General features: G+C 40.2%; 1 protein-coding gene across 4 annotated transcripts in view; it reads right to left on the bottom strand.

Annotated features, from left to right (window-relative positions):
• CFAP97 (cilia and flagella associated protein 97) overlaps window positions 1-18,430 on the bottom strand; it is a 32,120-nt gene extending 13,690 nt beyond the window's left edge. The window contains exons 1-3 of one of the 4 annotated variants that reach the window (XM_054065386.1): window positions 18,338-18,430; window positions 6,681-7,559; window positions 6,520-6,591 (exon numbers count right to left, since the gene is read on the bottom strand). In XM_054065386.1, the coding sequence (XP_053921361.1) occupies window positions 6,520-6,591; window positions 6,681-7,559; window positions 18,338-18,350 (964 nt within the window). In that variant the 5' untranslated portion in view covers window positions 18,351-18,430. Of the gene's footprint in view, window positions 1-6,519; window positions 6,592-6,680; window positions 7,560-9,263; window positions 11,626-18,337 lie in introns of those variants that run through there. The other 3 variants (XM_054065384.1, XM_054065383.1, XM_054065385.1) reach the window with 3 other exon arrangements.
• Window positions 18,431-24,674: the final 6,244 nt, after the last annotated feature.

The raw sequence follows: 24,674 nt of genomic DNA, 5'->3' as shown, positions 1-24,674 counted from the left end.
AGCTGCAAACAACACCCCAAAAACTGTAACTGGCTGAAGACTATCCATGGACACTGTTTTATAAAATCACAGCAAATGCAACACTGATCAGCTTAGGAACTGTGCAACAAGAGAGTTTAAAAGTTTAGTGGTAAAAAGACAAGTAACAGAACACATACTGTGTCACTTATGGAAAGAGGGGCACGAATACTGTGGGTAAGTGCTTGTTCCTAACAACAACAAGCAGAAGGCAGGGGACATCCATTAAATCACTGCTCCTTAAACGATGCTCAAACAAACCACAGCAGCTATCTAACCAAGCAGTGAGCAAAAAGTTCTGCAGGTCTTCCTGACACAGGGGTGACACTATTTCTATGGTCCAGAATTAGTCATCTGACCCTAGAACTTCAAATCAGTAGTAATAGTTTCCACTACTTCTAAAGTTCCTTGGCTGAAAAATTGTCCAATCTGCACTCTGCAAAACACCACTTTAAACAGCATCATATTCCTATTCTCTTCTCACTTGCTATGACAGAAAATTATGTAATCCACAGCAGGTATGTCTGTCCATTGAATGTGCTTCAACCTCCAGTGGGAACAACGTTCTTTTCATGGCAAAGGCAGTAGGTGCCCGAATGAGGTCAGCACAAGCCTGCAAGTCAGGGACAATTCACAACAAGAAACAAAAAGAATCAAGATCACCCCTGGAACAGGTAAATGCACTTATTCTAAATGCTATTAAATATTTCCGGTATAGTTAGTGTTACATAACTCAAATATTTGAGTTTAAAAGTTAATCCAATGATTTATTCAACAAAGCACTCACTACTTTTTAATCACAAAGCCTAAGTGTTTTAGGTTTAACTGACTATTTCTGCAGTGGTAAATTACAACATGAGGCAATGCTACAGTTTAAGATTATGATTTAAGGTTCTAAAGAGTTTGTAAGCCTTTGAACAATTCAATATGATTTACCTGTAGCTTCATACTCTATCAGTGTGTAATAAGTAATTTAACTAAATCCCTACTTATAACTGCATTGTCAGCCAGATTATAAATCAACAGTTTGGGGGAGGGAGCGAAACAAGCAGCAGCATTTAAGTGAAGACTTGCACAGTGTGCAGTTCTACTTCTCATTTACTGGTAAGCAGCAAAAGAAAATTCTCTGGTATTCACAGGATTTCTATGACGGCTGGTTTCCATGGAGAGACACCTGACTTTCTTTTAAGCAATAAACAAGCTGTTTACTGCTTTCAATTTGTAAGCATTGAAGTGACCTTGCAGAGTGAGAACGGCCAAACCTTATATAAACCACAAATGATAATTAGCAAGTCAAATGCATTAGGACAGGACGATACAGCTGCCCTAATGGCATTAAGGCTAAAATTAAAACCATGTATGTTTCAGTGTATGTGTTGCAACTCCAGTAGAGGAAAAAGCATTTAATTGCTTCAGTGTTCATACTTTGGAGCTTGCCTAGTGTTTTGTTTTATGCTGTTCCACTACGACATCTATAACACAACTGAAAAATACAAAAGGATTAAACAGTTCTCAATAAATGTCTATTAGATTCAATAAAAAAACTATTCTCTGTAGTATCTCTAAACAAATATTTCCTAGAATATCCATTATTTCATGTCACAGAACTCTTAAAAAAAGACTTCAGAGAATTTGTGATTTGATGTTTTTAACGTGCTTTTCAAGTGTAAGTTTTCCCTATGCTTAAATATGGCTGCTAGTTATTTCTTGATGTCATGAGAAAGACAGATACCTCACAGGTAAAGAATGTTTTTTGCCTCCAAGTTACAAGTTTTCGTATGGTTATGAAGAAAATCTAAATGTCTTTACAATCTTAAAAATTTTCAATCTGTTTTCAAACTTTAAATGTAAGAATAAGCTCATAATTTCTTTTCTACTTCAACATGAGTTACTAGACCTGCAAAAATGATGCATATGTATACGCACACACACAATTCATTCGAACTTTGAATGTACAAACTAAACAGAACTCAGTGAAAAGGCTATACATGTTTAGTTCAACAGTAGAGTTTGGGTGTTTATGTCAATATTGAAGAGCCTAGTTTAAATTTAGATATTGTTTAAGAATTGGTCTACAAATACACTAGTTCAGCATGAATAAGCACACAGATAACACACCCCTAACAAGAGAAAATTTCAGTTATAAAAATCTTATTTTTTTTCCTGAGTGAACAAATTACGGCAAAAAAGCGTTTAAGCAATTGCTACATGTTCAACTGAAGCTGCTATTTAGCTTTCTATGATAGCTTTTATTCAGAAACAGAACTTTTTCTTCCATCATAATTATATAAATATCACAGTGCTTTTCACCAAATGAGCCCTGACTATTTTACAATAGAAAATCTAAGGCACAAAAGAGGCAAAAAGATTCATTAAAGAGCATATAGGTCAGTGAGAGCTCCAAGGACAGAATTTAGGCCTTCAGCCTGTGGCCCATTGTCCTACTTACCCCATCACACCACCTACTCAAGTTAATAATAGCTAATGCCATGGATTTACAGACTAATTCTCACAGATACTCCTGTAAAATAAGCAGGTATCAACCCCATTTTACAGAGAAGAAAATACAAAGTGCTAAATTCTGCACCCTACATACTTTGTGCAGTCCCATTACTACTGTATTGATACCCAATACACATTCAGATAGAGATACACAGCATTTTCTGCATACAACTCGGAAATCAAGAGACTAGTCTGAAGATAGAGAGCAATGCTCTGTGACATAAAGCTAGGGAAATGGATGACTACTTAGCTCATGCTCATATGCTTAAACCATCCCTTTATCTGCACAACGTAAATTCCTTAAAATTACATGAGACATTGCATCAACACACAGGATCAAGTCAAAATGGCGCCAGAAAACTTGCAATTTTTTATTTCCAGCTTTAAAACATGGAGCCTTATGAAAGCACTGCCAAAACCAATTTTTTACAATCCACTTCTTTGCGCTGGCGTATTTAATTCTCGTTTTTGTGTTATTACCCAAGGGTACAGCAGAGGAGATAACTGTCAGAAATCTACATAACGCCAAGAAGCAAATGAAGTACTATATTTCTACCTTTAAAATTATAATCACGTCTGTGTTCTTTTCCATGCAGGTGGGGGAAAAAAGAAGAAGTAAAGAGTGAGGAGAGATCTGTAAAACATAAACCTTACTAACCTTGAGCAACTGAAGTTGAGTGCCTATGTTCTTGGACACAGTGATATTTGAATTCCCAAGTAGTGTAGCTGTCTAACTCCACAGTGCTACAATAGTTCTTACAGTCATAATGACAACAATCAGCTACATGATGTAAGCCTTAGCATTGTAATGAAATTACATAAGCTTCCTAAACATTGACTTCTAACGTCTGCAAAAATGTATTCATATGTTACACATTTTAAATAAGCACACCACACCAACAGAATGCGATTTTTCAATATCAGAGGTAAAGCACACTACCAAGAACTAAACAATTCTGCCATTCACAGGTACCAAAACAGTATCACAACAAAACCCAAGTTTTTTTTATGCATAATGAAGGGATAATTGATAAATAATAAGAAATCACGAAGACCAGTAACTTGAACGATGTGGCCCAAAACTGTAACATGACCCAGGCTGGTTTTAGTAATCCAGGCTTTGCAGCCACAGGGCTTCAGTACGAGCAAGCAGAGCAGACTCTGGCCCTCGGGTAGAGTGCTCCACCTGGAGCACTCCAACACACTCTGAACTGCAACAGACACTGCCACACAACTGATATGGAAACTTGTAAACAAGAGGTCAATCTAAAAAGTTCTGAGTTTATCCACCTATCCTGCACCACCTTTGCTTTCACTATGGCCTGAAGTTTCTAGCAATACTGTTCCCACCGCAAACTGCAGGCTCCTTACAACTGAAATAGCATGCACCCCATGCCGTAAGGTGGTAGCTTACAGACACCTGGGCTCCACAATTTCTTCTCTGCATATGCTTATCTGTCTTCCTGTTGTATCTACTGTTCACATGTCCCTCCATGGAAAGCCATGCCAATATAGCCATACAACCTGCAGCTTCTGAGAACTGCACATCTGATTGTTGTTCTTTCTTCTTACAAAACAGAGCTTGACTCCTGTCTAATAAATAGCAATATAAGGACTATATTCATATGCTTTATTTGTCTTGGTCAATATGCAGAATCTGGTTCTCTTCAGTTTTCAAGCATTATCTTCGCTTTGCCCCCAGCTACTGTCACCAAGTAGATTTCTGCTATTTTGACTAACATTTGTTCAGCTATTTCCCACTGGGTGAACCGAGGCTGCACAGCAAGTTGCACTACCTGTAATGCTCACTTCAGGAACAGCATACACGATGGAGTTATCACATATCTTTATCAATCTCCTGTTCAGAGTTCTGGTCACTAAAGAGTATTTCTAAAATCAATTATAGTGCTGCACAGCAACACCCACTTAGAAAGCATTCAAAACCCAATAAATATCATGAAGACTATGAGATTTCCAATTATGTTACTTGTGAGATTTTAAATTATTCAGAGTAGAGTAACTTAAAATTTGGTTTCTATCAAGGCCAGGCATAATTTAAGAGATGTAAAGGTATGACTTTTTTATATATATATGTGATTTTTTAAATGCTTATAAAAAAATAGTTTGCAACATGAGCATAAACATGTTCCAATGACATATAATATATGTTGCTTTTTAATTTAATAGCAACATTTTTTTAAAATGCTTCAAAGGAATTCTATTCTAAGATACACAAACTACCTCAGTGCTTAATAATCAGAATCTTCTTGTAGTCCAGAACTAGTTCTTCAAACATCATGTGATTTTAACAGATTTCTTCCCTTTCTTTGTTCTTCTGATTCTTTTTAAATACAAAAGATTCTAATATTCCCAAATGCTCACATTACCTGTGTGTCGAATTAATTACCACACACAGTCTAGAAACAACACAGTATCTTCCACTTGCTCAAAGCCTCATCCAGCCTGGCCTTGAACACCTCCAAACATCTTATGATCATCTAAATAGTCTTGAATGGACTCAGGTCTGGGCTTATACTGTTCCCACTTGAAGAAGTGTTCATGCCTATGCGGTTCTTGAATAACATTTCATGCAGACTGGAGGTGGGGGGAATGACTTGCACTGTTTTAAAATGAGTACAGAAAAACCTGGAATAAGATTAGCTCCTATTTTCCCAGACTAGTTACTTACCACCATTAATAATCCTTTTAAACTTCAAAATACCCCCAAAAATTAAGCTATGTTATACTTGCAAATTTGGAGAGGCGCTTGGCAGTAATATGCATGTTAATCAGGAACATTAGCTGTCAGACTTACATGAATTCTTCTTCTCTTACTCAATCTTTCTTATTGCTATTTAGAATTGTTTTTCAGTTTTGGGAAAAAAAAAAAAAAAAAACCTCATCTTATTCCTCCAGAGATTCATCTCTGAGAATACTTATTCTGAGCTATAACACCTATTTGATTCAGAGATGAGACAAATCCTTCCATGATCACTAGTAATTAAATAGCTTCTTGCTATCAGGGAGCAAATAAAGATGTAGGACATAATTTCAATTGCCTAGCAACACCTTTTCATGTTTTGACAAGTGGTTGCAGCCTTTTCTAGTACAAAAGAGTTGCTGGAGCACAAGGACTTTTCAAGATCAGACTCAGCTCTAGGTTTCTTTGTGACTAGCTCTGCTCTTCTTTCTAGATTTTACTACTGAAAACTGTGTTCCGTGAAATCAAGCATAAAAGCACTGTGTAGACCTTAAAATATGCACATGAGAATATCCAGTGCATTGTGACTCCTTACAATGAAGGTTTGTAATGAATGCAGTGAAAGAGATAAAAGTTCTCTCTTTCAAACTTCATTATTCAGATTTATTAAATCTATTGGCAAGAAGCAATCTCTCAAGCTTTAGTACAGATTAGCTGTTATTTTTCCTCTTTAAAATATTTTTACTCAAATTCATGGTATTTTAGTAGGTAGACACTTAGTTCAGAAAAAATTTCAAATAATTCCATTTCATTATCAAAAATGTACCACAAGTTTAAATATATAAATACATGCATATATCATATCATGCAACATAGTTTTGGACTGCCTTTCCATTTTGAAGACTGATAACCCAGCATTTTATCAGGAAGGCTGGTATTTTAGTTCAGGTAGTAAATTGTGGCATAGTCCAGTAAACCTCAATTTCTCAAAATGCATTTGCAGTTTTAGTATTCAATTTCTTATTATATCAGACCTTATTTAGAGATTTACCCTGTCTGTATATCTTACTTGTAGGTATATGCATAGTAACACATACTCACACGCATGCTTCTTCCTTCCACTGTAAAATCAACGTTATTTACATACATAAGAATTCTTTGATCAACACTGCTTATTTTCAAACCAGTTTTTAAAAGTGCATGTGGCACACTAAAATATCTTTCTCTTCTATTAGAACTCAATTGTTCTCAACAAGGTACAGATGTCATACTTTGTTTAAAGAAAATTTAAAAGTCACCTTTCAAAAGCTGATTCAGGTCCATGGCATCATGCAAGACTTTTCGACTATATCTGCGATCAAACTCGGAATCTAATGAAAAAAATACACATATAAGATTGGATTTTCCAGACACACAGGTTTTACAAATTTTTTGTTGTACTTAAATTCTTCAAAATTACCATAAAACTCTTGGTTCACATTTTCCTGTCTTTTTATTTTTAGTTTCTTATCATTTGATGCTGCAAGTTCAAAAGACTGGATAGGACTGATGTCAGGAGTTGACAGAGGTGTTACATCAGTCACTGTGTCTTCAGATTCCTCCAAGTAGTCACCAAACTTGGGTTTTCCTTCCGCTAATACCATTGCCGACTTGAACTTTTGTTTTGGAGAAAGAAAAGTGTTCCTACAAGCATTCCTCTTTGAGGAATAATGAGAAGAATCTGATAAACAGCTATCAGAATCTGTATCAGAACAATCTGTATCTGAGCTTGAGGATGAGGATGAGGAGGAAGAGGAGGAAGAAGAGGAAGAGGAGCTGATATTAGTATATTTTTTGCTAGACTTTTTTATGTTGCTTGACTGCTTAGCTGACTTTGGTCTAACCTTCTGGTTTTTGCCATCATCACTACTATCTTCTTCATCTGTATAATAATCTTCTTCACCTTCTTTAACTATTTTGGGGATTCCAGCAGGAATATTCTCCATTGTTCCTGTACTTGCCTCAGTTGCTGCTCCAGATGCACCTGCATTCTCCACAACTGGCAAAAGTGACAAAGATGAAGCATGTCCAAGATGATCCGTGCTATCTTCTAGGGACTGATCCTTTTGCAAATCTTTCTGCTTTTCTTCACTTTGATCCTCACAACACTTTGTATCCTTTGAATTAGAAACTAAGTCAGGGTCTGCAAGACATGCCTCTGTACTTCCTTTCTCTATACATTCACCATTTTCTTCAGCTTTCTTTTTCTCGTCCTCAAAATCACTGTCAAAGAAAGCATGATCCACTTCATCATCTGATATACCTTCAAACCGGTCCATAACGAAATATGAAGTTCCACCTGCAACCACAAGAAAAGGTTTCCAAAGGTTAGTAAAAACACATCCAAGTGCACTTTTAGCGTAATAGTTTTGTTCTTACTCTTTTAGCTCTAGTCATTTATAATACTGCAACTAATTATGTTATGTTGCTAGGGTCAACTCTGTAGTGACTTCTATAAAGAAATTTAGTGCCACCGTACTGTATACAGCTTACACATTGGACCAAAAAGCTTTACTTTAAGCCAACAAAAGCCATTAGAACTTGTACTCCTAAGGAAATTAGCCAAACAATGTTAACAGCTAGAGAGCCTTAACTAACGAGCAACTGAAATGTCTTATTTTGCCCATTTAGGTAGAATCATAGAATAGTTTGGGTTGGAAGGGATCTTAAAGATCATCTAGTTCCAACATCCCTGCCATGTGCAGGGACACATCCCACTAGATCAGGCTGTTCAAGGCCCCATCCAACCTGGCCTTGAACACCTCCAGGGATGGGGTAGCTACAACTTCCCCGGGTGAAGAACAGCCATTTTAAGCTAGAGCCGCTAATGAGTTATCATTAGTCTGAACTTCATATTACAAAACTTTTTTGTATGTGGTGGTCATCATCTTGGCTGATACAACCATTCAAATTGCAGACTTTCAGCACTTAAAGTAGGAGCATTCTCAATCTACATTAAGATCCAGGGCTCTGTAGGTGAAATTGTCATAGATGTACGGTGCGTCAGTGTTCATTTTTTGGTTTGGGGCAAGAGTCTGCTTTTCTTGACAGTCCTCTAACTCACACTGCATAGTACAGCACACTAACTTGATTCTTTCAAATGAAACTAATCTTTAAACTGTGCTTCAGGCACAAAACTAGTGCACATAAACCAGCAGTCACCATTAGCCCATAGGACCACCCTATAGCTAGCCAAAAGGAAAAACCCCAAACGCACACAGGTCCTCAGTGCTAACTGTTATGTTCTACAAATCTGCTCCTATTGTGTCATACGTCTTGTAAAAATTTTTGGTGTTAGATCCTATGCATGTGTCAGGTACAGTATTAAAGTTCCTACTTACTAGTAGGATATACAGAGAGTTAAAAAAAGAAATACCCTAAACACCACACAAACAAACAAAATTAGCCAGTATCCAAGACTACTTGTTTCCATCTAGCAATCAGTACTTGTCCGGACTACTTACAAAAAGGTTTTACACAAATTTTGTAAGCTGCAATCAATAAGTATATAGCGTTCTTCAGAGCCAAGGAAATCAAAACCAAAGGCAGTGAAAGCAAATATCCAAGGCAGAAGAACTGGGATAATTCACAAGATGGACGGTCTCCCTTAAACTATATATAGTTTGTTGTCATGGCAAACAAAGGTGAAAAAAGAATTCCTAAGCTTGCTTTGAAACTGCAAGATTATTCCCAAGAAAGCTTCTAGCTAAAATTACTTCAAAATACAGTATTTTTACAAGTTGATGTCACTTGGTTATCCTGCCATTTCTCAAATGGCACTCAGTTTTAGGGGAATTTGAAATATCCACCCCAAATACGAAAAGCACAAAATAAACCTTAAAAGCAGAAGCTGCGGAATCTCCTGTGGTTTCAAGATTCACAAAGCCCAGGAACTTAAAAGACTTAATAAGGTTAGATGTCGTACAAAGCTGAAAATACTATTGAGCAGTAGAAGCAGAAGTCAGCCTTGGTACCATAAAGAGAAACTCTTTAAAGCACCTACCTCCCCCAAGAGCAACAAAATAAAAGAGTAAAACACCTGGAGATTCTTCATTTGAAATGCTACATGAAATTTGGAGATTTTTCATATTCACTTCACTTCTTGTGATCCCTGGCTTCAGGCAGCTTGCACAGTCTGCAATGTCCAACTGTCGTATGAACTCCTGGAAGTTCTCCTAGAGGAGCTACCTAAAATGCTAATGCACTTCAATATATAAAAACATGCACAACAGGAAAAAAAAAAATCAGAAGAAAATAACATATCATTTTAATTTTCTGCCTCATGCAACCTAAACCAGAAGAGAACCAAGCAGAATTTTTTGGCATTACTTGTAGACTATAAATAACGAATTCTTTATTTAGAAAGCACAACTTGGGCAGAGTCGATTTGACAGAGAAAATTAATATAGGAAGTACAGTATTAAAATTAAATAAAAAAAACTTTCTTCTCCATAATGCAAGGCACTAGCATCTCAGATTGTAGTTTCAGATAAGATTATGATGGATTGGTAAAAGTAGGCATGTGGCGTGTTTAATTTGTCTCAAACCCATAGATTTGATATACGGTTAGCACTGTTGTACACGTAAGAGCATAAGGAGATAAGGCAAAAACCAGGTTTGCAGGTGGATGCAGTCCAGCTAGTAGAGCTTGTAACAAGATTTTGAGTATAATACACATGTCCATATATTTTTTGTTCATGTAATGTTACTCCTGCAAAAGACACTACTAACAGCGTCTCATAGTTGTGATATAAGACATAGTCACACCATGACTTCTCCAATGTCTCTTTTCTGAGCATAATCCCTTAAGTGAGGATGGGATATAACTGAAGACAGCATCAAAAGGACAGAGTAGAAGTGGTAAACGGTGAGAAAACATAGCAAGGAGCCCATACACTCCTTTCCACCATTACCACCAGCCGAAGAGCACACATCTTCTGACTCTGCTGACTTAGGAATAGCTTACCTGCCAGTGGGCTGTCTTCCATGAAGACTGAACCATAACCGATGCATAGACAGCAACCACTGCTACCAGGACTGACTCTGCCCAAGGAGCAGCAGTCATAGCACTAATCATCTCATTGCCAAATGCTCTTTCCACTTTTCTGGCACCAATCCCTAAGGACTTTAGCCTTCATCTTAATGGAAAACAGACACGCTGCATCGGTCAATTTCTCTTGCTGACGCTCTTAATCATTCACAAAATAAACACTAATTAATTTTGCAGTTTCCATTAAAAACAAACAAGAGGAAATAGATGTAGAGATGGTATTTTTGGTTCCTACTTCCCTAATACATCTAGAATGTCCTTAATGGAGCTGGAATTTGCCAAGAAGCAGCAATTCAGGAGTAATTTTGCTGATAAACCATGCCTAAATTAGTAAATAGGCTGAGTGCGCACGCACACACTCTCACACCTCTATAAACACAGGGCAAAGTGCAATTTTATTTCTGTGAGAAGTATGGAGTTCTGCTACATTATCAATTGTTAAAATACAGAATCAACAAATGAAACTCTGAAATCCCAAGAAAATCATCATTAGAGTCAAATACTTAACTGCTAATTCTAATGACCACCATATTTGTTTATAAAAAAACTATACACTTTCTGTGGCTTTCTGCCATGAAACTCTCTAACACAAATACGAACAACTCAAATGAGCAGGCTCGCCACTAATTATTTGTCAGATCTTTTTCTACTGCAATATTTCCTCTCCCTGTGTAATCCTCTACCTCTCGCCTCCTATTTGTTGTAACTGCAATACCCACCCACTACCCTAGATTCTTCTGTCTCTTCCTCACTGCAATTCCTCCAGGTCTATAGCACTTTTTAATCCGTTCACCTGTAAACACCAAGCTTAATCCATTTAAGATCAGAAAGCAGTGCCCAAGCAGGCAAGGAGAACATGCAGTCTGGCTGTCATGGCAGCAGGGACCCACACTTTCTTGTCAAGAGGCCGATGCACCCACCGAGCATCTGAATACATACCAAGATCGTACCTGTGTTCTCACTACCCAGACACTGCAAGAGCAAAAAACACTCAGCTCCTGTACAGGCAGCATTTTGACACCCTCCTCCATATTAAACAAAGATCAGGACCTTTTTCACACTAAACATTTTGAGTGTTTTCCCCTGCCAACTACAACACCACCCAAAACAATTTCATAGATAATGCCTAGCAGCAGGCCTTTAGGCATAGCTGCAGTACAAAGTATCTTATGCAAAGGCAGGATAGTACGTAAAAACTTAGGATACAGGTCTAGATGTGGTTTTGTGTTTGAACATATACTGGCTTTTGATAACATTTTTTGAATATTACAAACTAATGAAGTTCATTAAGTACTTAGTGAAAGACTCTGTGTTTTAACCTTGGTTAAGCCTCGAAGTTATCCAATCAATATTTCACTCAACATTATAGTACAAGCAGTATTTTCTTGGGTTTTTTTTTTTTTGTTTTAAGTATTCTGCTTTCATAATCAAGGAAGAGACTGGCTGATACAGTGGAAAGCTGAGTTTTCTTCTGTTTAGTAACATACAAGTTCCTAGCACACAGAACACCATGCTGAATTTGCATGCTATACACCCTCTGAAGGCCCTACGCACTTTCAGGACATCGTGAGAGTCTGATATTTAATATAAGGGGAAGACAAGCCTCTTACGCATGCTGTGAGCTGAATCAGAAGTTTCTGATGTTACTGTGTGCATACTGTGCATCACCACAAAGGCCATAATACAGCACAGCTATAATACGCTCAAGATGAGTCAACAACACGTTCCCTGCAAGAAAAAGGAGCAGACATGATCTTAGGATGCATTAACAAGCACATATGCAAGTGTCAGAAGCAATAATAATGTTGTATTCAGCTCCAATAAGTCACCTGCTGGATTAGGGTTATTAATTTTACTTCGTAAGTGTAATTGATACTGAAAGAAGTAACCAAACAGGCAATCTTCTCCCGGCCCGTATAATTAGTGCTCCCACAGACAGCAACTCTCCTTTCAGATGAAAATTTTTACCTCTTCAGAACAAGAACTCACCCTCCTGTTCTCAAAGGGCAGAAGAAAGGGTTTGCACTAAGGGGTTGGAAAGTTGAAGTGTTTTAATTAAAAGATTTATTCTATCAATGGCAGATGTTCTTTAGGGCACTGCCAAATCCTCTGACTCTATTTACTCATTATGTGCCCTCTGTCAGGGATCCTGCCCCTTTAAACCTGGTGACTGCCAAAGCACCTCTTTGCATGGTGAACTTGGGAGACGGTGAAAATGCTAAACTCATTGTCTAACATTTTAAAAAATAACCATGAAACAAGTTACCATGCAAAAACACACTAGTTCAATCCCCAACCCCTCCTTTTCCTTTCCTTCCTCATTTTTTAGCTGAGGTTTAATAAATAAGAATTGAAAAAAGTCTAGAAGAGATCAATAAAAATTTTAAGACAATTAGGGAAGTCCAACTTCTGACAGTTTGTTTAGTTTAAAAGAAGGGAAATGCTGAAACATAAGTCAAAACCTATACAACAGGCCAACCAAAAATTTAGTTTGTTCTCAGGTACAATCAATAGTGGTAAAAATCAACTAGTATAACTGCTTCCTGCCATGAGATAAACCATTCATACCCAGTCCTACCTACCTCCTCTGTAGTTAAAGCTTTCACTTTTGCTACTAAGAAACTACAGAGCATTCAAAGGAGGAAATAGGTGGAACTATTTTCCCTGAGGGAAACCCCCCAGGAATGAAACAACCAGCCTGCCAAGTAGATATTCTGCTACAGCAGCTCTGCAGACCATATGCTCTTCAAACTTGGGTATAGATTTCCTCAATCCAAACCATGATTCATTTATAACCAATCTACAAAACATAAGGCCTCAACTCCAGCTCAGAATAAACTCCAACACTACAAATTATCCGAGCTCTGCTCCTCTGCACAGTCATAGAGCCTGCACTGAACCCGTCTCTACACCCTGAGACGCGATGGCTAGTGGATGCACACACAAGTTACTCTGCAGAACACCACAAAGCAAACAGGAGCTGGAATTAGAGCCACAGAAAAATTTAGGTTGGAAAGGATGCTGTAGACATTACCTAGTCCCCTCCACTGCTCAAAGCAGGGTCAGCTTCAAAGTTTTATCTAGTTTTGCTCGAGGCTTTGTCCAATCAAATGTCCAAGAACTCCACTGATGAACCCTTCAAGTCCTATGCGGGCACCTGCTCCACTGTTTAACAACCCTTACTGTGAATTTTTTTTTTTTAATCAGAATTTCCTGTGTTACATCTTGCAACTACAAGCTTCTGTCCTTTTTCATGGTGCACCTCCAAGAAAAATTTGGTTCTGTCCAGCTACAAGTAACCAAGTTGCTGCTGAACAACCACCCAGACATAACTATGCGAGGGTGAATTCCTTTGCTCAGATTACAACCCACATACAAGTATTTACTGCTGATTCATGACAAACTTCTTGTTGTTGACTCATGAGACAGTAGCAGACTTGCGCCTGAACTCAATAATTCGAACAAGCCATGGAACCACCACTTGTCCCTCACAGAGCAGATCTGACAGGACCTAATTCAAGCTCAGATCTGAACTACATTGAAACCACTTGTCCAGCCAATTCTCAGCTGACTCTCTAATGCCTTTCATTGTCTTTTTCTCTCTCCTAGCTGGAAAATAGGTTTTCTTTCTTTGTTTTCTTTGTTTTGGTTTGATTTTTTTTCCCCCTGGCTCTCTCTGATGGACACAAAGGAGAAGATTTTTCTCCGTAGGCTGGTAACCTACAGTAGTTCAGTAACTCCCAAACCTACGAGTTAGGCCTCAGAACAGCAGTTCTGTCTCCAAACAGACGTAGGCCCACTGGAGGTGCTCCAAAGTACTTTGGAGTCCTTTTAAAAGGATTCCAATAGAAAGCCCCAAGTCTCCTAGTTACTTCAGGCAAGGATTCAGTTCAGCAAATGAGTAGTAGAAAGTCCTGGAACAGAGTCAATTGCCATCATTTATTAGAGCAAATGAAAGCACATGACCACCAGAGAGCCCTAGATGACTGCAGGGCAAAGGCTTTCAAGTTAATGTACAAGGGAAAGGAAAGAAAAAAAAAATCAAAAAGAAAAGAGAGGGGAAAAAGAAAAACAGCTCCTCTAGAGCCAAAACTAAGCCACTCCCCTACTCTGAAAATCTGGAATACGTTATGCTGAGAGGTGCTGATCTGCAGCTTGTTTGTTCTTCAGTGAAGGTCACCTTGTAACCTCATGAGCAGAAAGGCTGGGTCACAGACTACTGAGGTTTAATAATGATGTCTATCAGGCCTGACTAAACAGGTCATGGGATACTCACTCACTACTCAGAATCCCAAGAAAATGACCAGCAAGCCCTCCAAACCCAAGGGGAACAGAAGCAGCTCACAATCAAAATAAAATGTAAGGACAACAAATCATATGTTGTTTGACATAAGTATCAGCAGCTTCTGGAGGGATTTCCTTCATAAAGTTCCCCATCTCTACAAGCATAAGTGATGCCACGCACAGAAAAGTCTCACGGGCCTACTGTTTCTCACTGCCTCGAAGAGTCCCACCTCCAGCTACCTCGGGGACAACTTGTTGAGAGCCAGGTATTGCCATTTTCCAAATGGGAATCGATACTCCGCTTCTCCTGCTTCGTGTAAAGAACATTTCCATGTTGATCATCTGTTTCAAAAAGTAAAGCAAGCAGGTGATGCCAGCCTCAGCAAAAGTCTCCGTGTACATCTTCAAGCTCTCAAACCACCATTGATCATTCCCCACTTGAAACTACATGGAGGCATAAACCCATCTTTCATCACAGTTCAAAAGTAAACAAGACACAACAATTCTTTCACCAGTATTTGTACAGCAACGTCCCATCTACTCCCACCTTGTCACAGACCAGCTGTGTTCAGCCCGTACCCCTGCCTCATTCATTGGGTGCAGTAAAGGTATGGTCCAGAAACGCTTAGAATCTACAGATGTCCACCTGCTACTGTTGGGAAGTCCAATCTCAAAACAAAAGGCATAACAGAGTTCAAGATTATTGATATTTGCATCCAAGAGTTTACCATCTATATTGTGCCACTTACCTGGGCATTTTCTAGATCTGCCTCTTTGCCAGTCCTGAAATAGATGGCAGGACCTTGAAAGAAGCAACTACAACATTTCACAAACTACTAACAGAGCTCAGCAGCAGATAAATCACATCACACTCCAGAATACCAGGCCATCCCTTCCAAGTGGCACAACATTAACTGTCTCAAATAACAGAAATGCTCCCTGAACTAGTTTATTCGTGCCTCAAAAGTAATGGATTTAGTACGCTTAGTGACCTGACTACACAAATAGGCATGTTGTCACTATTTCCCTCAGCACTCTGCACAGAGGTGCTTCCACACAGATCGAATAGATATGAGGTTCTGTGACCACAAGATGAGACCTATTATCAGAGTTTGGAAAATACACATCAGTTTTACAGAGATAGAAATCACATTCTTCACAGCCACTGAAAATAAGATGCAATTATTTCAATTTTCAGTGAATATATTTCTATGTAAGAGGAACAAGCACTGTCTGGTACAGATCTACATAGTTCAGAAATTCAGTTACCAAATCAGTGTACAAAGAACAGCCTAAAATATCACTTAGGAATAGTCCAAGCATATTTATGTTTTTTCAGAGGCGGCAAATGAGGTAAAGACCTCCTGATAAGTCTCTCTCACATTATATTTTTAAGACTTGCTTATTTCTTCAGATGAGAAATATCAACATGGAAAAACAGATGAAATACTGAAATATAGAGCTCTTTTAAATTCAACATCGGTTTCCTGGACTTCCAATTTTTATTATGTTACTACAATGAAACACTTCAAGAATGATAAATATTTATGACTGAATTGTGACTTGAAAATCAGTTGAGAATGCTGGATAGGAAAACCTTAGCCAAGGAACACAGGTTGTGTTTTAGATCACTCCAACAACAGTCTTGCTTGAGCATAAGACCAGAAAACAAAGAACGAAAAACCTTTCCGAAGTAGCTCTGGTCAAAATGCTAGGGTAGAGCACCATCATATTAGGAGTCTGTCTAGCTCCCATGAATTTAAGGAGACACCTAGGATCACTTCGGAGCCAGCTCACTTTGAGGCTCTTACCTTTAAGCTCACAGTATATTATTATATAATCTGATTCCTGACTGGGCAGACTTAAAAAAGCTTGTAGAAGTTCCCATCACCAATGCCACAGAAAACCATGTGCCACCTATCCCGCAAGTTTTTAAATACTCCTTAGAGGAGCACCTGCATGTGCTGCTCGGTCAAGTCTCTAAAGGGACTGTACAACTGCACTATCAAAGTCTCAACAGGCTCTGCAGTTCTGAGTGCCCTTCTGAGCCCATGCAAGTCTTATGCAGAAACACAGGACTCTCTGAAAGCCCTTTTAAACATAGGAAAGCACAACACCAAAACCAAAATCCCAGTAGGTCATAAAAGCTTCGAGTCCCACAAGAAAAAAGAAGAGAACACCTCGAAATTACTTGTTCTCTCCAGACTCTGTTCCATACCATTACAAGGATTATGTAGGCTCAGAAAATGAAAAGGAACAACATACATCCTACAAAATAAAAACAGGTAAAAGTGATGGGAGAGCTTGGAGCATTCCAAAAGCCGAGTACAAATTTTTGGAAATTAGATTTTTAAATGCCAATTATTTCACAAATCCATTCTTATGCTAACATCCAGTGACTAATTTTCCAGCAAACATTACTTCATTTTAGTCTTCAAATAGCTCCCCTGAAGAATTTAACTTTTTCTGGAACTTTGTCCTCTCTCCACTAAGAGCTCTGGCAATCGATTTCTATTGAAAAAAACACAATTAACTATTTTTTTCATAGAAGGAAAAAAGTGCACAAGGCACTCGATACTCTCTATTGAGCACCTCACCATAGACAAAAGCAAGAATACAAAAGAGATGCAGCACTGCTGTATCTGTTATAGTCATCCCATCCCCAACAGTTTTCCTGCTGTTTCTATGAATGTTGCACAGATATTTTACCTGCACAATTTTTGAATATATACATGTCCCAATGCAAACACTAGACGCTTTCAATATGTTTTATAGTAAGAATCAACAAATGCAAATATTTGCATACTAGAATAAAACTCATTTCTGAAAAATTGTTTAACACACACTTAACGGAAAAACTTCAGCGGGGCATAAAAGTGACGTGAACTGCAATATGTTTTTAAATGTCAGTTTTCCCCAACATGCTGCGCAAACTCCCGAGAAAACAGAGCTTCACCAGCAGGACATCCCTTGTTGTTTGTTGCATCACCTGTCCCAGAGGCTCTGGGATGAATTCGTCCCTCTGCTCTGTTGCAGGCGCAGCACAAGTGACAGCCAAGAAGGGCCTTTTGCAACCTCCACACAAATCCACAAGCATCAAAGTGGTTTGGTGGTTGCTTATTTTTCCAAACTACAGCCCCACCTTGGGAACCGTCAGCGTGGAACACAGACAGCCCAGTGCAGGGCAAGAGCTACAGCTCCGCTGCCCTGAGGATGTGACTAACGCTATGATCGCCCGTGCAAGCCGTCTGCAACGACCACTGCAGCGGACTTAACTCCTACTAATTAAACCCAACCGAATTACTTCACTAAACTCTATTCAAGCATCGCTCCGACGTGTCCCTGCTGGTCTGTAACTTTACAGACGGCGCAGAAACTGCGCTCCCAAAGCTCCGGCAACACCGAGGGTCGGTGCAGGAGGAGATCGCCCCCGTCTTTCGCAGCCGCCGAGTGCAGCAGAGGGGGCGGGCACGGCACCGGAGCGGCTGCAGAACGTGTCTCAAGGCGGCACGACTCGATTCCGGCTGCCCAGAACCAGCCGACACCCTCCCCGGTGCACAGCGCACCACGCGCTCGGGAGGCACCTATATACGCGTCGCTCAGGCCGGGACTCGAGTCGGAGACGAACAACACGTTAAGAAAATAACGAGAATAAGGATTATGTAACGATTTAAAAATACGAGATGCCTCTATATACCCAAAGCACGCCTCCCACCGCGGTCTGACCACGAGCGCCCTCCCACCTCCGCTCCCCATCGCCTCCCACCGCTTCCCCGCGGAGCCGCAACCCCCGAGGAGCCGCAGCCGCCGTGTCCACACCGCCCGGCTTTGTTGTGGAAACCTCCGGGCAGCCGGGGCGGATACTCACTCGCAGAGCACGGAAGGAAAGAGAGAGGAGGGGAACGGGGAGCCGTGCGGGTGCCGGGATCCTGCGCAGCCGGGGCGGTGCCTGCGGGGGGCGGGGATGGAGGCGGGACCGCCCGTGGAAGGAAAGACTTCCAGGCTACCGATGCGGGCACTCGGAACTGAAAGATGCGGCTTTGGCCTCGGAATAGATTTAATGGCACGGTTTTACTGAACTGCGTTCAGTTTTGGAGCGCTCAGCACAGGAAGGGCGTGGAGAACAGAGGAGGGCTGCAAAGATGATCAGAGGGGTGGAGAACCTCCCATACGAGGACAGGCTGAGAGAGATGGGGTTGTTCAGCCTGGAGAAGAGAAGGCTCCGAGGAGACCTCATAGCAGCCTTCTAGTGCCTCAGGGAGCTACAGGAAAGCTGAGGAGGGACTGTTTATAAAGGCATGGAGTGACAGGATGAGGTGGGATGGCTTTAAATTGGAAGGGGGATTAGACATTAGGAAGAAATTCTTCATGATAAGAGTGGTGAGGCACTGGCACAGGTTGCCCAGGGAAGGTGTGGATGCTTCATCCCTGGAGAAGGACTTGTGGGTGCTGGTTGATGAGAAGCTCGACATGAGCCAGCGATGGGCACACGCAGCCCAGAAGACTAAACGTATCCTGGGCTGCATCAAAAGAAGCGTGGCCAGCAGGGCGAGGGAGGGGATTCTGCCCCTCCATTCCTGTCTTGTGAGAACTCATCTAGAGCATTGTGTCCAGTTCTGGCATCCTCAAAATACGAAGGATACAGAGCTGTTTGAACAGGTCCAGAGGAGGGCTACAAGCATGATCACAGGGCTGGAGCACCTCCTATACGAGAACAGGCTGAGAGAGTTGGGGTTGTTCAGCCTGGAGAAGAGAAGGCTCTGGAGACCTTATAGAGACCTTCCAGTACCTGAAAGGGGCTACAAGAAAGCTGAGGAGGGACTGTTTACAAAGGCTTGTAGTGACAGGACTAGAGGCAATGGGTATAAACTGGAGAGGGGCAGATTTAGACTAGATATAAGGAGGAATTTCTTCACTATGAGAGTGGTGAGGCACTGGCACAGGCTGCCCAGAGAAGCTGTGGCTGCCCCATCCCTGGAGGTGTTCAAGGCCAGGTTGGATGGGGCCTTGGGCAGCCTGGTCTGGTGGGAGGTGTCCCTGCCCATGGCAGGGGGGTTGAAATCAGATGATCTTTAAGGTCCCTTCCAACCCAAACTATTCTATGATTCTGTAGTCTGGTCCTACTTGTGCTACACAATGTTTAATAGCAGTTCTGCAAATTACGTAGACTAAGTCCTCATACTTGTTCACGTTTCATTCTTATTTTTCTGGAACCTTACTCGACTCTGTATGTAATGTTGCAGCTAAAACCAATGGAAGCTGTATTTGGAAAACAACAAGTGCTACAAAATGCTGAGCAGTCAAAAAACTTTTTCTTAGGTACTGCATGTTGGACACTAAATGGGTGCTTTTGTGCTTTTTGCCTGTGTGTCAGGTTCCTATCTGCTAACAGGTAAAATAGAGTAACACTATGTCAAAACGTAGTGAAAAATAACATCAAGCTAATATTGTTGTATCTTAAATATTTTGTAGAAATGCGGGCAACAAAATTAATCGCTGTCTTCTGAGAGCAGTTCTGAGAGCTGATTTTCAGTAAAGGAGGGATGGGGCCTAATGGAAAGATAGTGTATGACTGTGTGAAGTTTATATCATAATGTCTATGAATTATACTCTTGTAAGGAGGAAAAAATTGTAAGTAGAAGTTTTGCAGTTGTAATATATGAACATTGAGGTAAAGTTTTATCAGACAAACCATGTCTGCTTTTATAGAGACAGTTTATACCATTTCCACATAAACGTGTCTGTATTTTACTATTTTAATCACATCCAAAGCATCTACCACTGCAGGGAAAGTTTTAAAAGGCACAAAAGGTTGACAATTGTAAGTCCCTTCATTTTGCAGACTTTGAGAAATGATCACAATAATTTTCTTCAGTTTCTTGAAAGGTGTCAAGTAAGAGTTAAGATACCGAGAAGTATAAAAATCTCCTTTTCTCTTGCTCTGTTAGCTAGGGTTCATGAAATGGGCAGCATCCAGTACCCAGTAAATTTGTTTTCTGTCTTTCCTATGACTGTTTCTAACAATGGTAGTTGTCACTCTTCCAGGTTTTGAAGTTCCAAAGCACTTTTGAGTTTCGTGCCTTGGAGGCTTTTAGGAATTTCTATAGACTCTTAATATGAAAGTAACTACAATGCAGCACCAACCACAGTAGTTACAAAAAAAGCATGTAATTCATTCCAAGTTGTCAATATGCTAAAAATATAAACTAAGTATGCACTTTACACATCTTTTTTTGCCTATAATGTACATTTCTATTTTAATTGAGAAGTGGTAAATTGCTAGCCTTTACAGCAATGTGATCTGAGCCAAAAAGGCTTACAAAACATGAAGTAAATGTGCAAAAAACTTCAGGGAAATATTCATTTTAAACTTGTCTAAACATTTTAAAGGTACATTTATTGATGTTTAAAGTTTGTGGTACTGCAAAAGTAAAAGTTGCAAGATTGTCATTGAAGAGAGGTGTAAAAAGTGTTTTGAGACCACTGAGGGTTTGTCTAGGGTACGTTATAAACAAATAAATAATACTCTTAGCTCAAAGGAAAAGGGTGAAGATGCTGACTTTTCCCCAAAATCAAGCATATTTTCTGTTTTAAAACAAGATTAAAACAGTCTTATCTTTATGGGAAATATATCTGCTATAATGCTTGCATAAGGTAGAGTTTGAATTGCTTATCTCATAAACTAGTTCCGTGACTGAGTAAATAGTTAGAGCGAGAGAATAAAATGACCCCCAGTCCAGAAAACTGAACTCTGAAATCTTTTTGTCTCGTACAGGAAAGTAATTTTTAAAGTACAAAAGGGGAAGTTCAAATAACACTGAGGTAAACTTGAAAATTGCCACTGACTTCAGCAGAGCCAGGATGTAATCTAAAATATTAGGAATTGTACCTCTGGTTGAACAGTCACAGAATCTTATTAAAAAACTAAAAGAAAAACGATCAAATCTCCCTCTAGTTCTATGGATACACACTTGAGTTGATTTGGACATATCTAATTCAGGGCATGATGTGTAAATCCAAGCTAAAATTGGTGGGATTACTCATTCAGACAAGAACTGGTTTTGTGCGTAAGCACTGTGGGACTAAAATGTTATTGCAGGTAGGTTTATTTTTTTATCTTCCTCTCCACTTCTGAGAATTAATACTCTAATAAGAAAATAATCTCTGTTTACACAGGACTAACAACATTACATGCTCTGCTTCAGGTTAATTTAAAAACTCAATTCCCTTAAGTAGTTTTGACAGAGGCCCAGGCAGTTTCCTGAATGCATTTGCAGTAGGCGTCCTCTACACACTGTCTGGTTTCTTGTGTGGATCTTTATTAAGAGCCCAGAATAGATCTTGAACTCAGTCCAAAGCCCTGTATTTTCTGAAATCTTTGAGGAGTAAAGTGTGTGCTGGGAGATGGATCTTTGCTTTCTGTTTTATACTTGACGAGAATAAAATAACTTTATGGGACACCCCTCCCCCCCCCCGGAATGTTGGGCCTTATTCAAAAGCTTTTAGATTCTGCAAGAATCTCTCTGTTGGTTTTAGTAATCAAACGTATTAAAAGAACCTTGATGCCCAAACTCTTCGATGAAGCATCAGGATGTTTTGGCACATGGTGGTTTGCATGGGTATGGACTGTCATTGCAATAGCATTTTTACTTTTATGATTATTTTCACCTTTAATCACACTAGAGACATTACTCAAGCAATCAATTTTGGGCACTCTGTGAGTGGTCTAAGCTAGCATTTAAAAGGTCTTTGTGCAATTTAATATCCACTAAATAGAATAAACTGTGTAATTAAATTATATTTAAGTTACTCTGAGGACTTCGATCAGGTTAAGGAGCAGTGTCATTTTTGGTCAGTGACTAGCATGGGAGCTAAAATTGATCCAAAACCACTTTGGGATGTTGAGAGGAAAGACATTACTATGCAAACCTCTATTAGATAAAGGCACGTATATAGAGAGACAATTCTGGATACCGCTAAGGTCAGACCATCAGACACTGTGGGCTACATTACAACTAGTTTAGAAAATACTGTGGTAGAGTAAAACATTTGTTGTAACTTAGAATCCTGACTAGCTCTGTGCCTGTTACTGTGCCTGTTTCCATTCCTGTTGTGTACCATGAGCTGATACCTGACCTACCGTTACAGAGCGGTGTCAGGGCTGTAACTGAACCTTTTGGATACCTCTACTATTTATCCTTGGTGCCTTGGCTCCCTTAGCGTTGCAGAAGCATGGGCAAATTTGGTGTCTGGTTTTAAAACGGTGCTAGCTGTGCTCTTGAAGTTATTTGGAAATAGATTTTTTTGTTTGTATTTTGGCAAGAGCAGGGCCATGGTATTCATACCTTTTCTTCATCAGGCTCACTTTATTCTTTATACAGAAGTAACTTTTTAATATAAGTTTTACAGAATGTGAATAAATCGAAGGGACTCCAACCTCAATAGCTGTTATTTATAAGATAACATTCAGGGCTATTTTGAACATTAAGACTGCCAGAGTTGAGGCAATCTGAAAAGTACTTCCCAGAAGTCTCAATAACTGTAAACACTTCTACAGTGCTTAACTTTCTTAATGGGATACCCGGTCTTAAAATGAAGCCCATGAGTAAATGCTTATAAATCCACTTTTGAAGAGTTTGGCTCGTGCCAGGAAAGCATTGCCCTTTACTCCTGCTATGAAGAGATCGAGGCCTCCCGCTCCACCTGTGGTTGGGTAGCTGCTGTGAGCCTGCAAATTCAGAAGAGTTGTATTGGCACCACGCCTGTGGCAAGGTGAACGCGCATCCTGAGCTGGCTGAAATATGACAAGGCTTTTGCCATATGAGTAACTTGTTCTAAGAATCTGCCACAACCAGTTATAGAACATTAGACCAAGAGAGGGAGAGTAGTGGCCCCAAGCTGTGCCAGGGAAGGTTCAGATTGGACATTAGGAAAAAATTTTTCACCAAGCAGTTAACCGGACGCTGGAGCAGGCTGCTCAGGGAGGTGGTTGAGTCACCATCCCTGGAGGTATTTAAAAGATGGGTAGATGAGGTAATTAAGGATATGGTTCAACAAGGCCAAGTGCAAGCTCCACCATCAGGATCGAGGCAATCCATGGTTTCAATACAGGATGGGGGATGTTGTGATTGAGAGCCAACTTGCCCAGAAGGACTTGATGAGGGGCTCGACATGAGCCAGCAGCCCAGAAGGCCAACCGTACCCTGGGCTGCATGAAAAGAAGCGTGGCCAGCAGGGCGAGGGAGGGGATTCTGCCCCTCTATTCCTCTCTTGTGAGACCTCATCTGGAATACTGTGTCCAGTTCTGGCATCCTCAAAATACAAAGGATACAGAGCTGTTGGAACAGGTCCAGAGGAGGGCTACAAGGATGGTCAGAAGGCTGGAGCACCTCCCATCCGAGGACAGGTTGAGAGAGTTGGGGTTGTTCAGCCTGGAGAAGAGAAGGCTCTGGAGCCCTTATAGAGACCTTCTAGTACCTGAAGGGGCTACAAGAAAGCTGGGGAGGGACTGTTTACAAAGGCTTGTAGTAGGACTAGGGGTAATGGGTATAAACTGGAGAGGGGCAGATTTAGACTAGACATAAGGAGGAATTTCTTCACTATGAGAGTCGTGAGGCACTGGCACAGGTTGCCCAGGGAAGGTGTGGCTGCCCCATCCCTGGAGGTATTCAAGGCCAGGTTGGATGGGGTCTTGGGCAGCCTGGTCTAGTGGGAGGTGTCCCTGTCCATGGGGAACTGGATGATCTTTAAGTTCCCTTCCAACCCAAAGCATTCTATCACTCTGTGCTTTAGTGGTAGATAGGTACGGTTAGACTCAATGATCTCCGAGATCCCCTCCAACCTAAACTATTCCATGGTTCGATGGTTTAGTGGCAGCTAGGTACGGTTGGACTCAATCATCTCGGAGGTCTTTTCCAACCTGGTGATTCTATGATTCTATGGTGGGATTCCTGGCAGGCTTCATTTGGGGTAGCAGGGCTGTGTTTTGCAGAATTAATATTATATCACTTAGATTGCTGTCCTATCAAGTTTTTATTTCTGAAATCCCGTTGTTTAGAGAATCATAGAATAGTTAGAGTT

The sequence above is a fragment of the Cuculus canorus genome, chromosome 4, assembly GCF_017976375.1.
Source record: "Cuculus canorus isolate bCucCan1 chromosome 4, bCucCan1.pri, whole genome shotgun sequence".
NCBI lineage: Eukaryota > Metazoa > Chordata > Aves > Cuculiformes > Cuculidae > Cuculus > Cuculus canorus.
The sequence above is the reverse complement of the archived record's forward strand: the minus strand, read 5'-3'. Positions and strand labels throughout refer to the sequence as shown.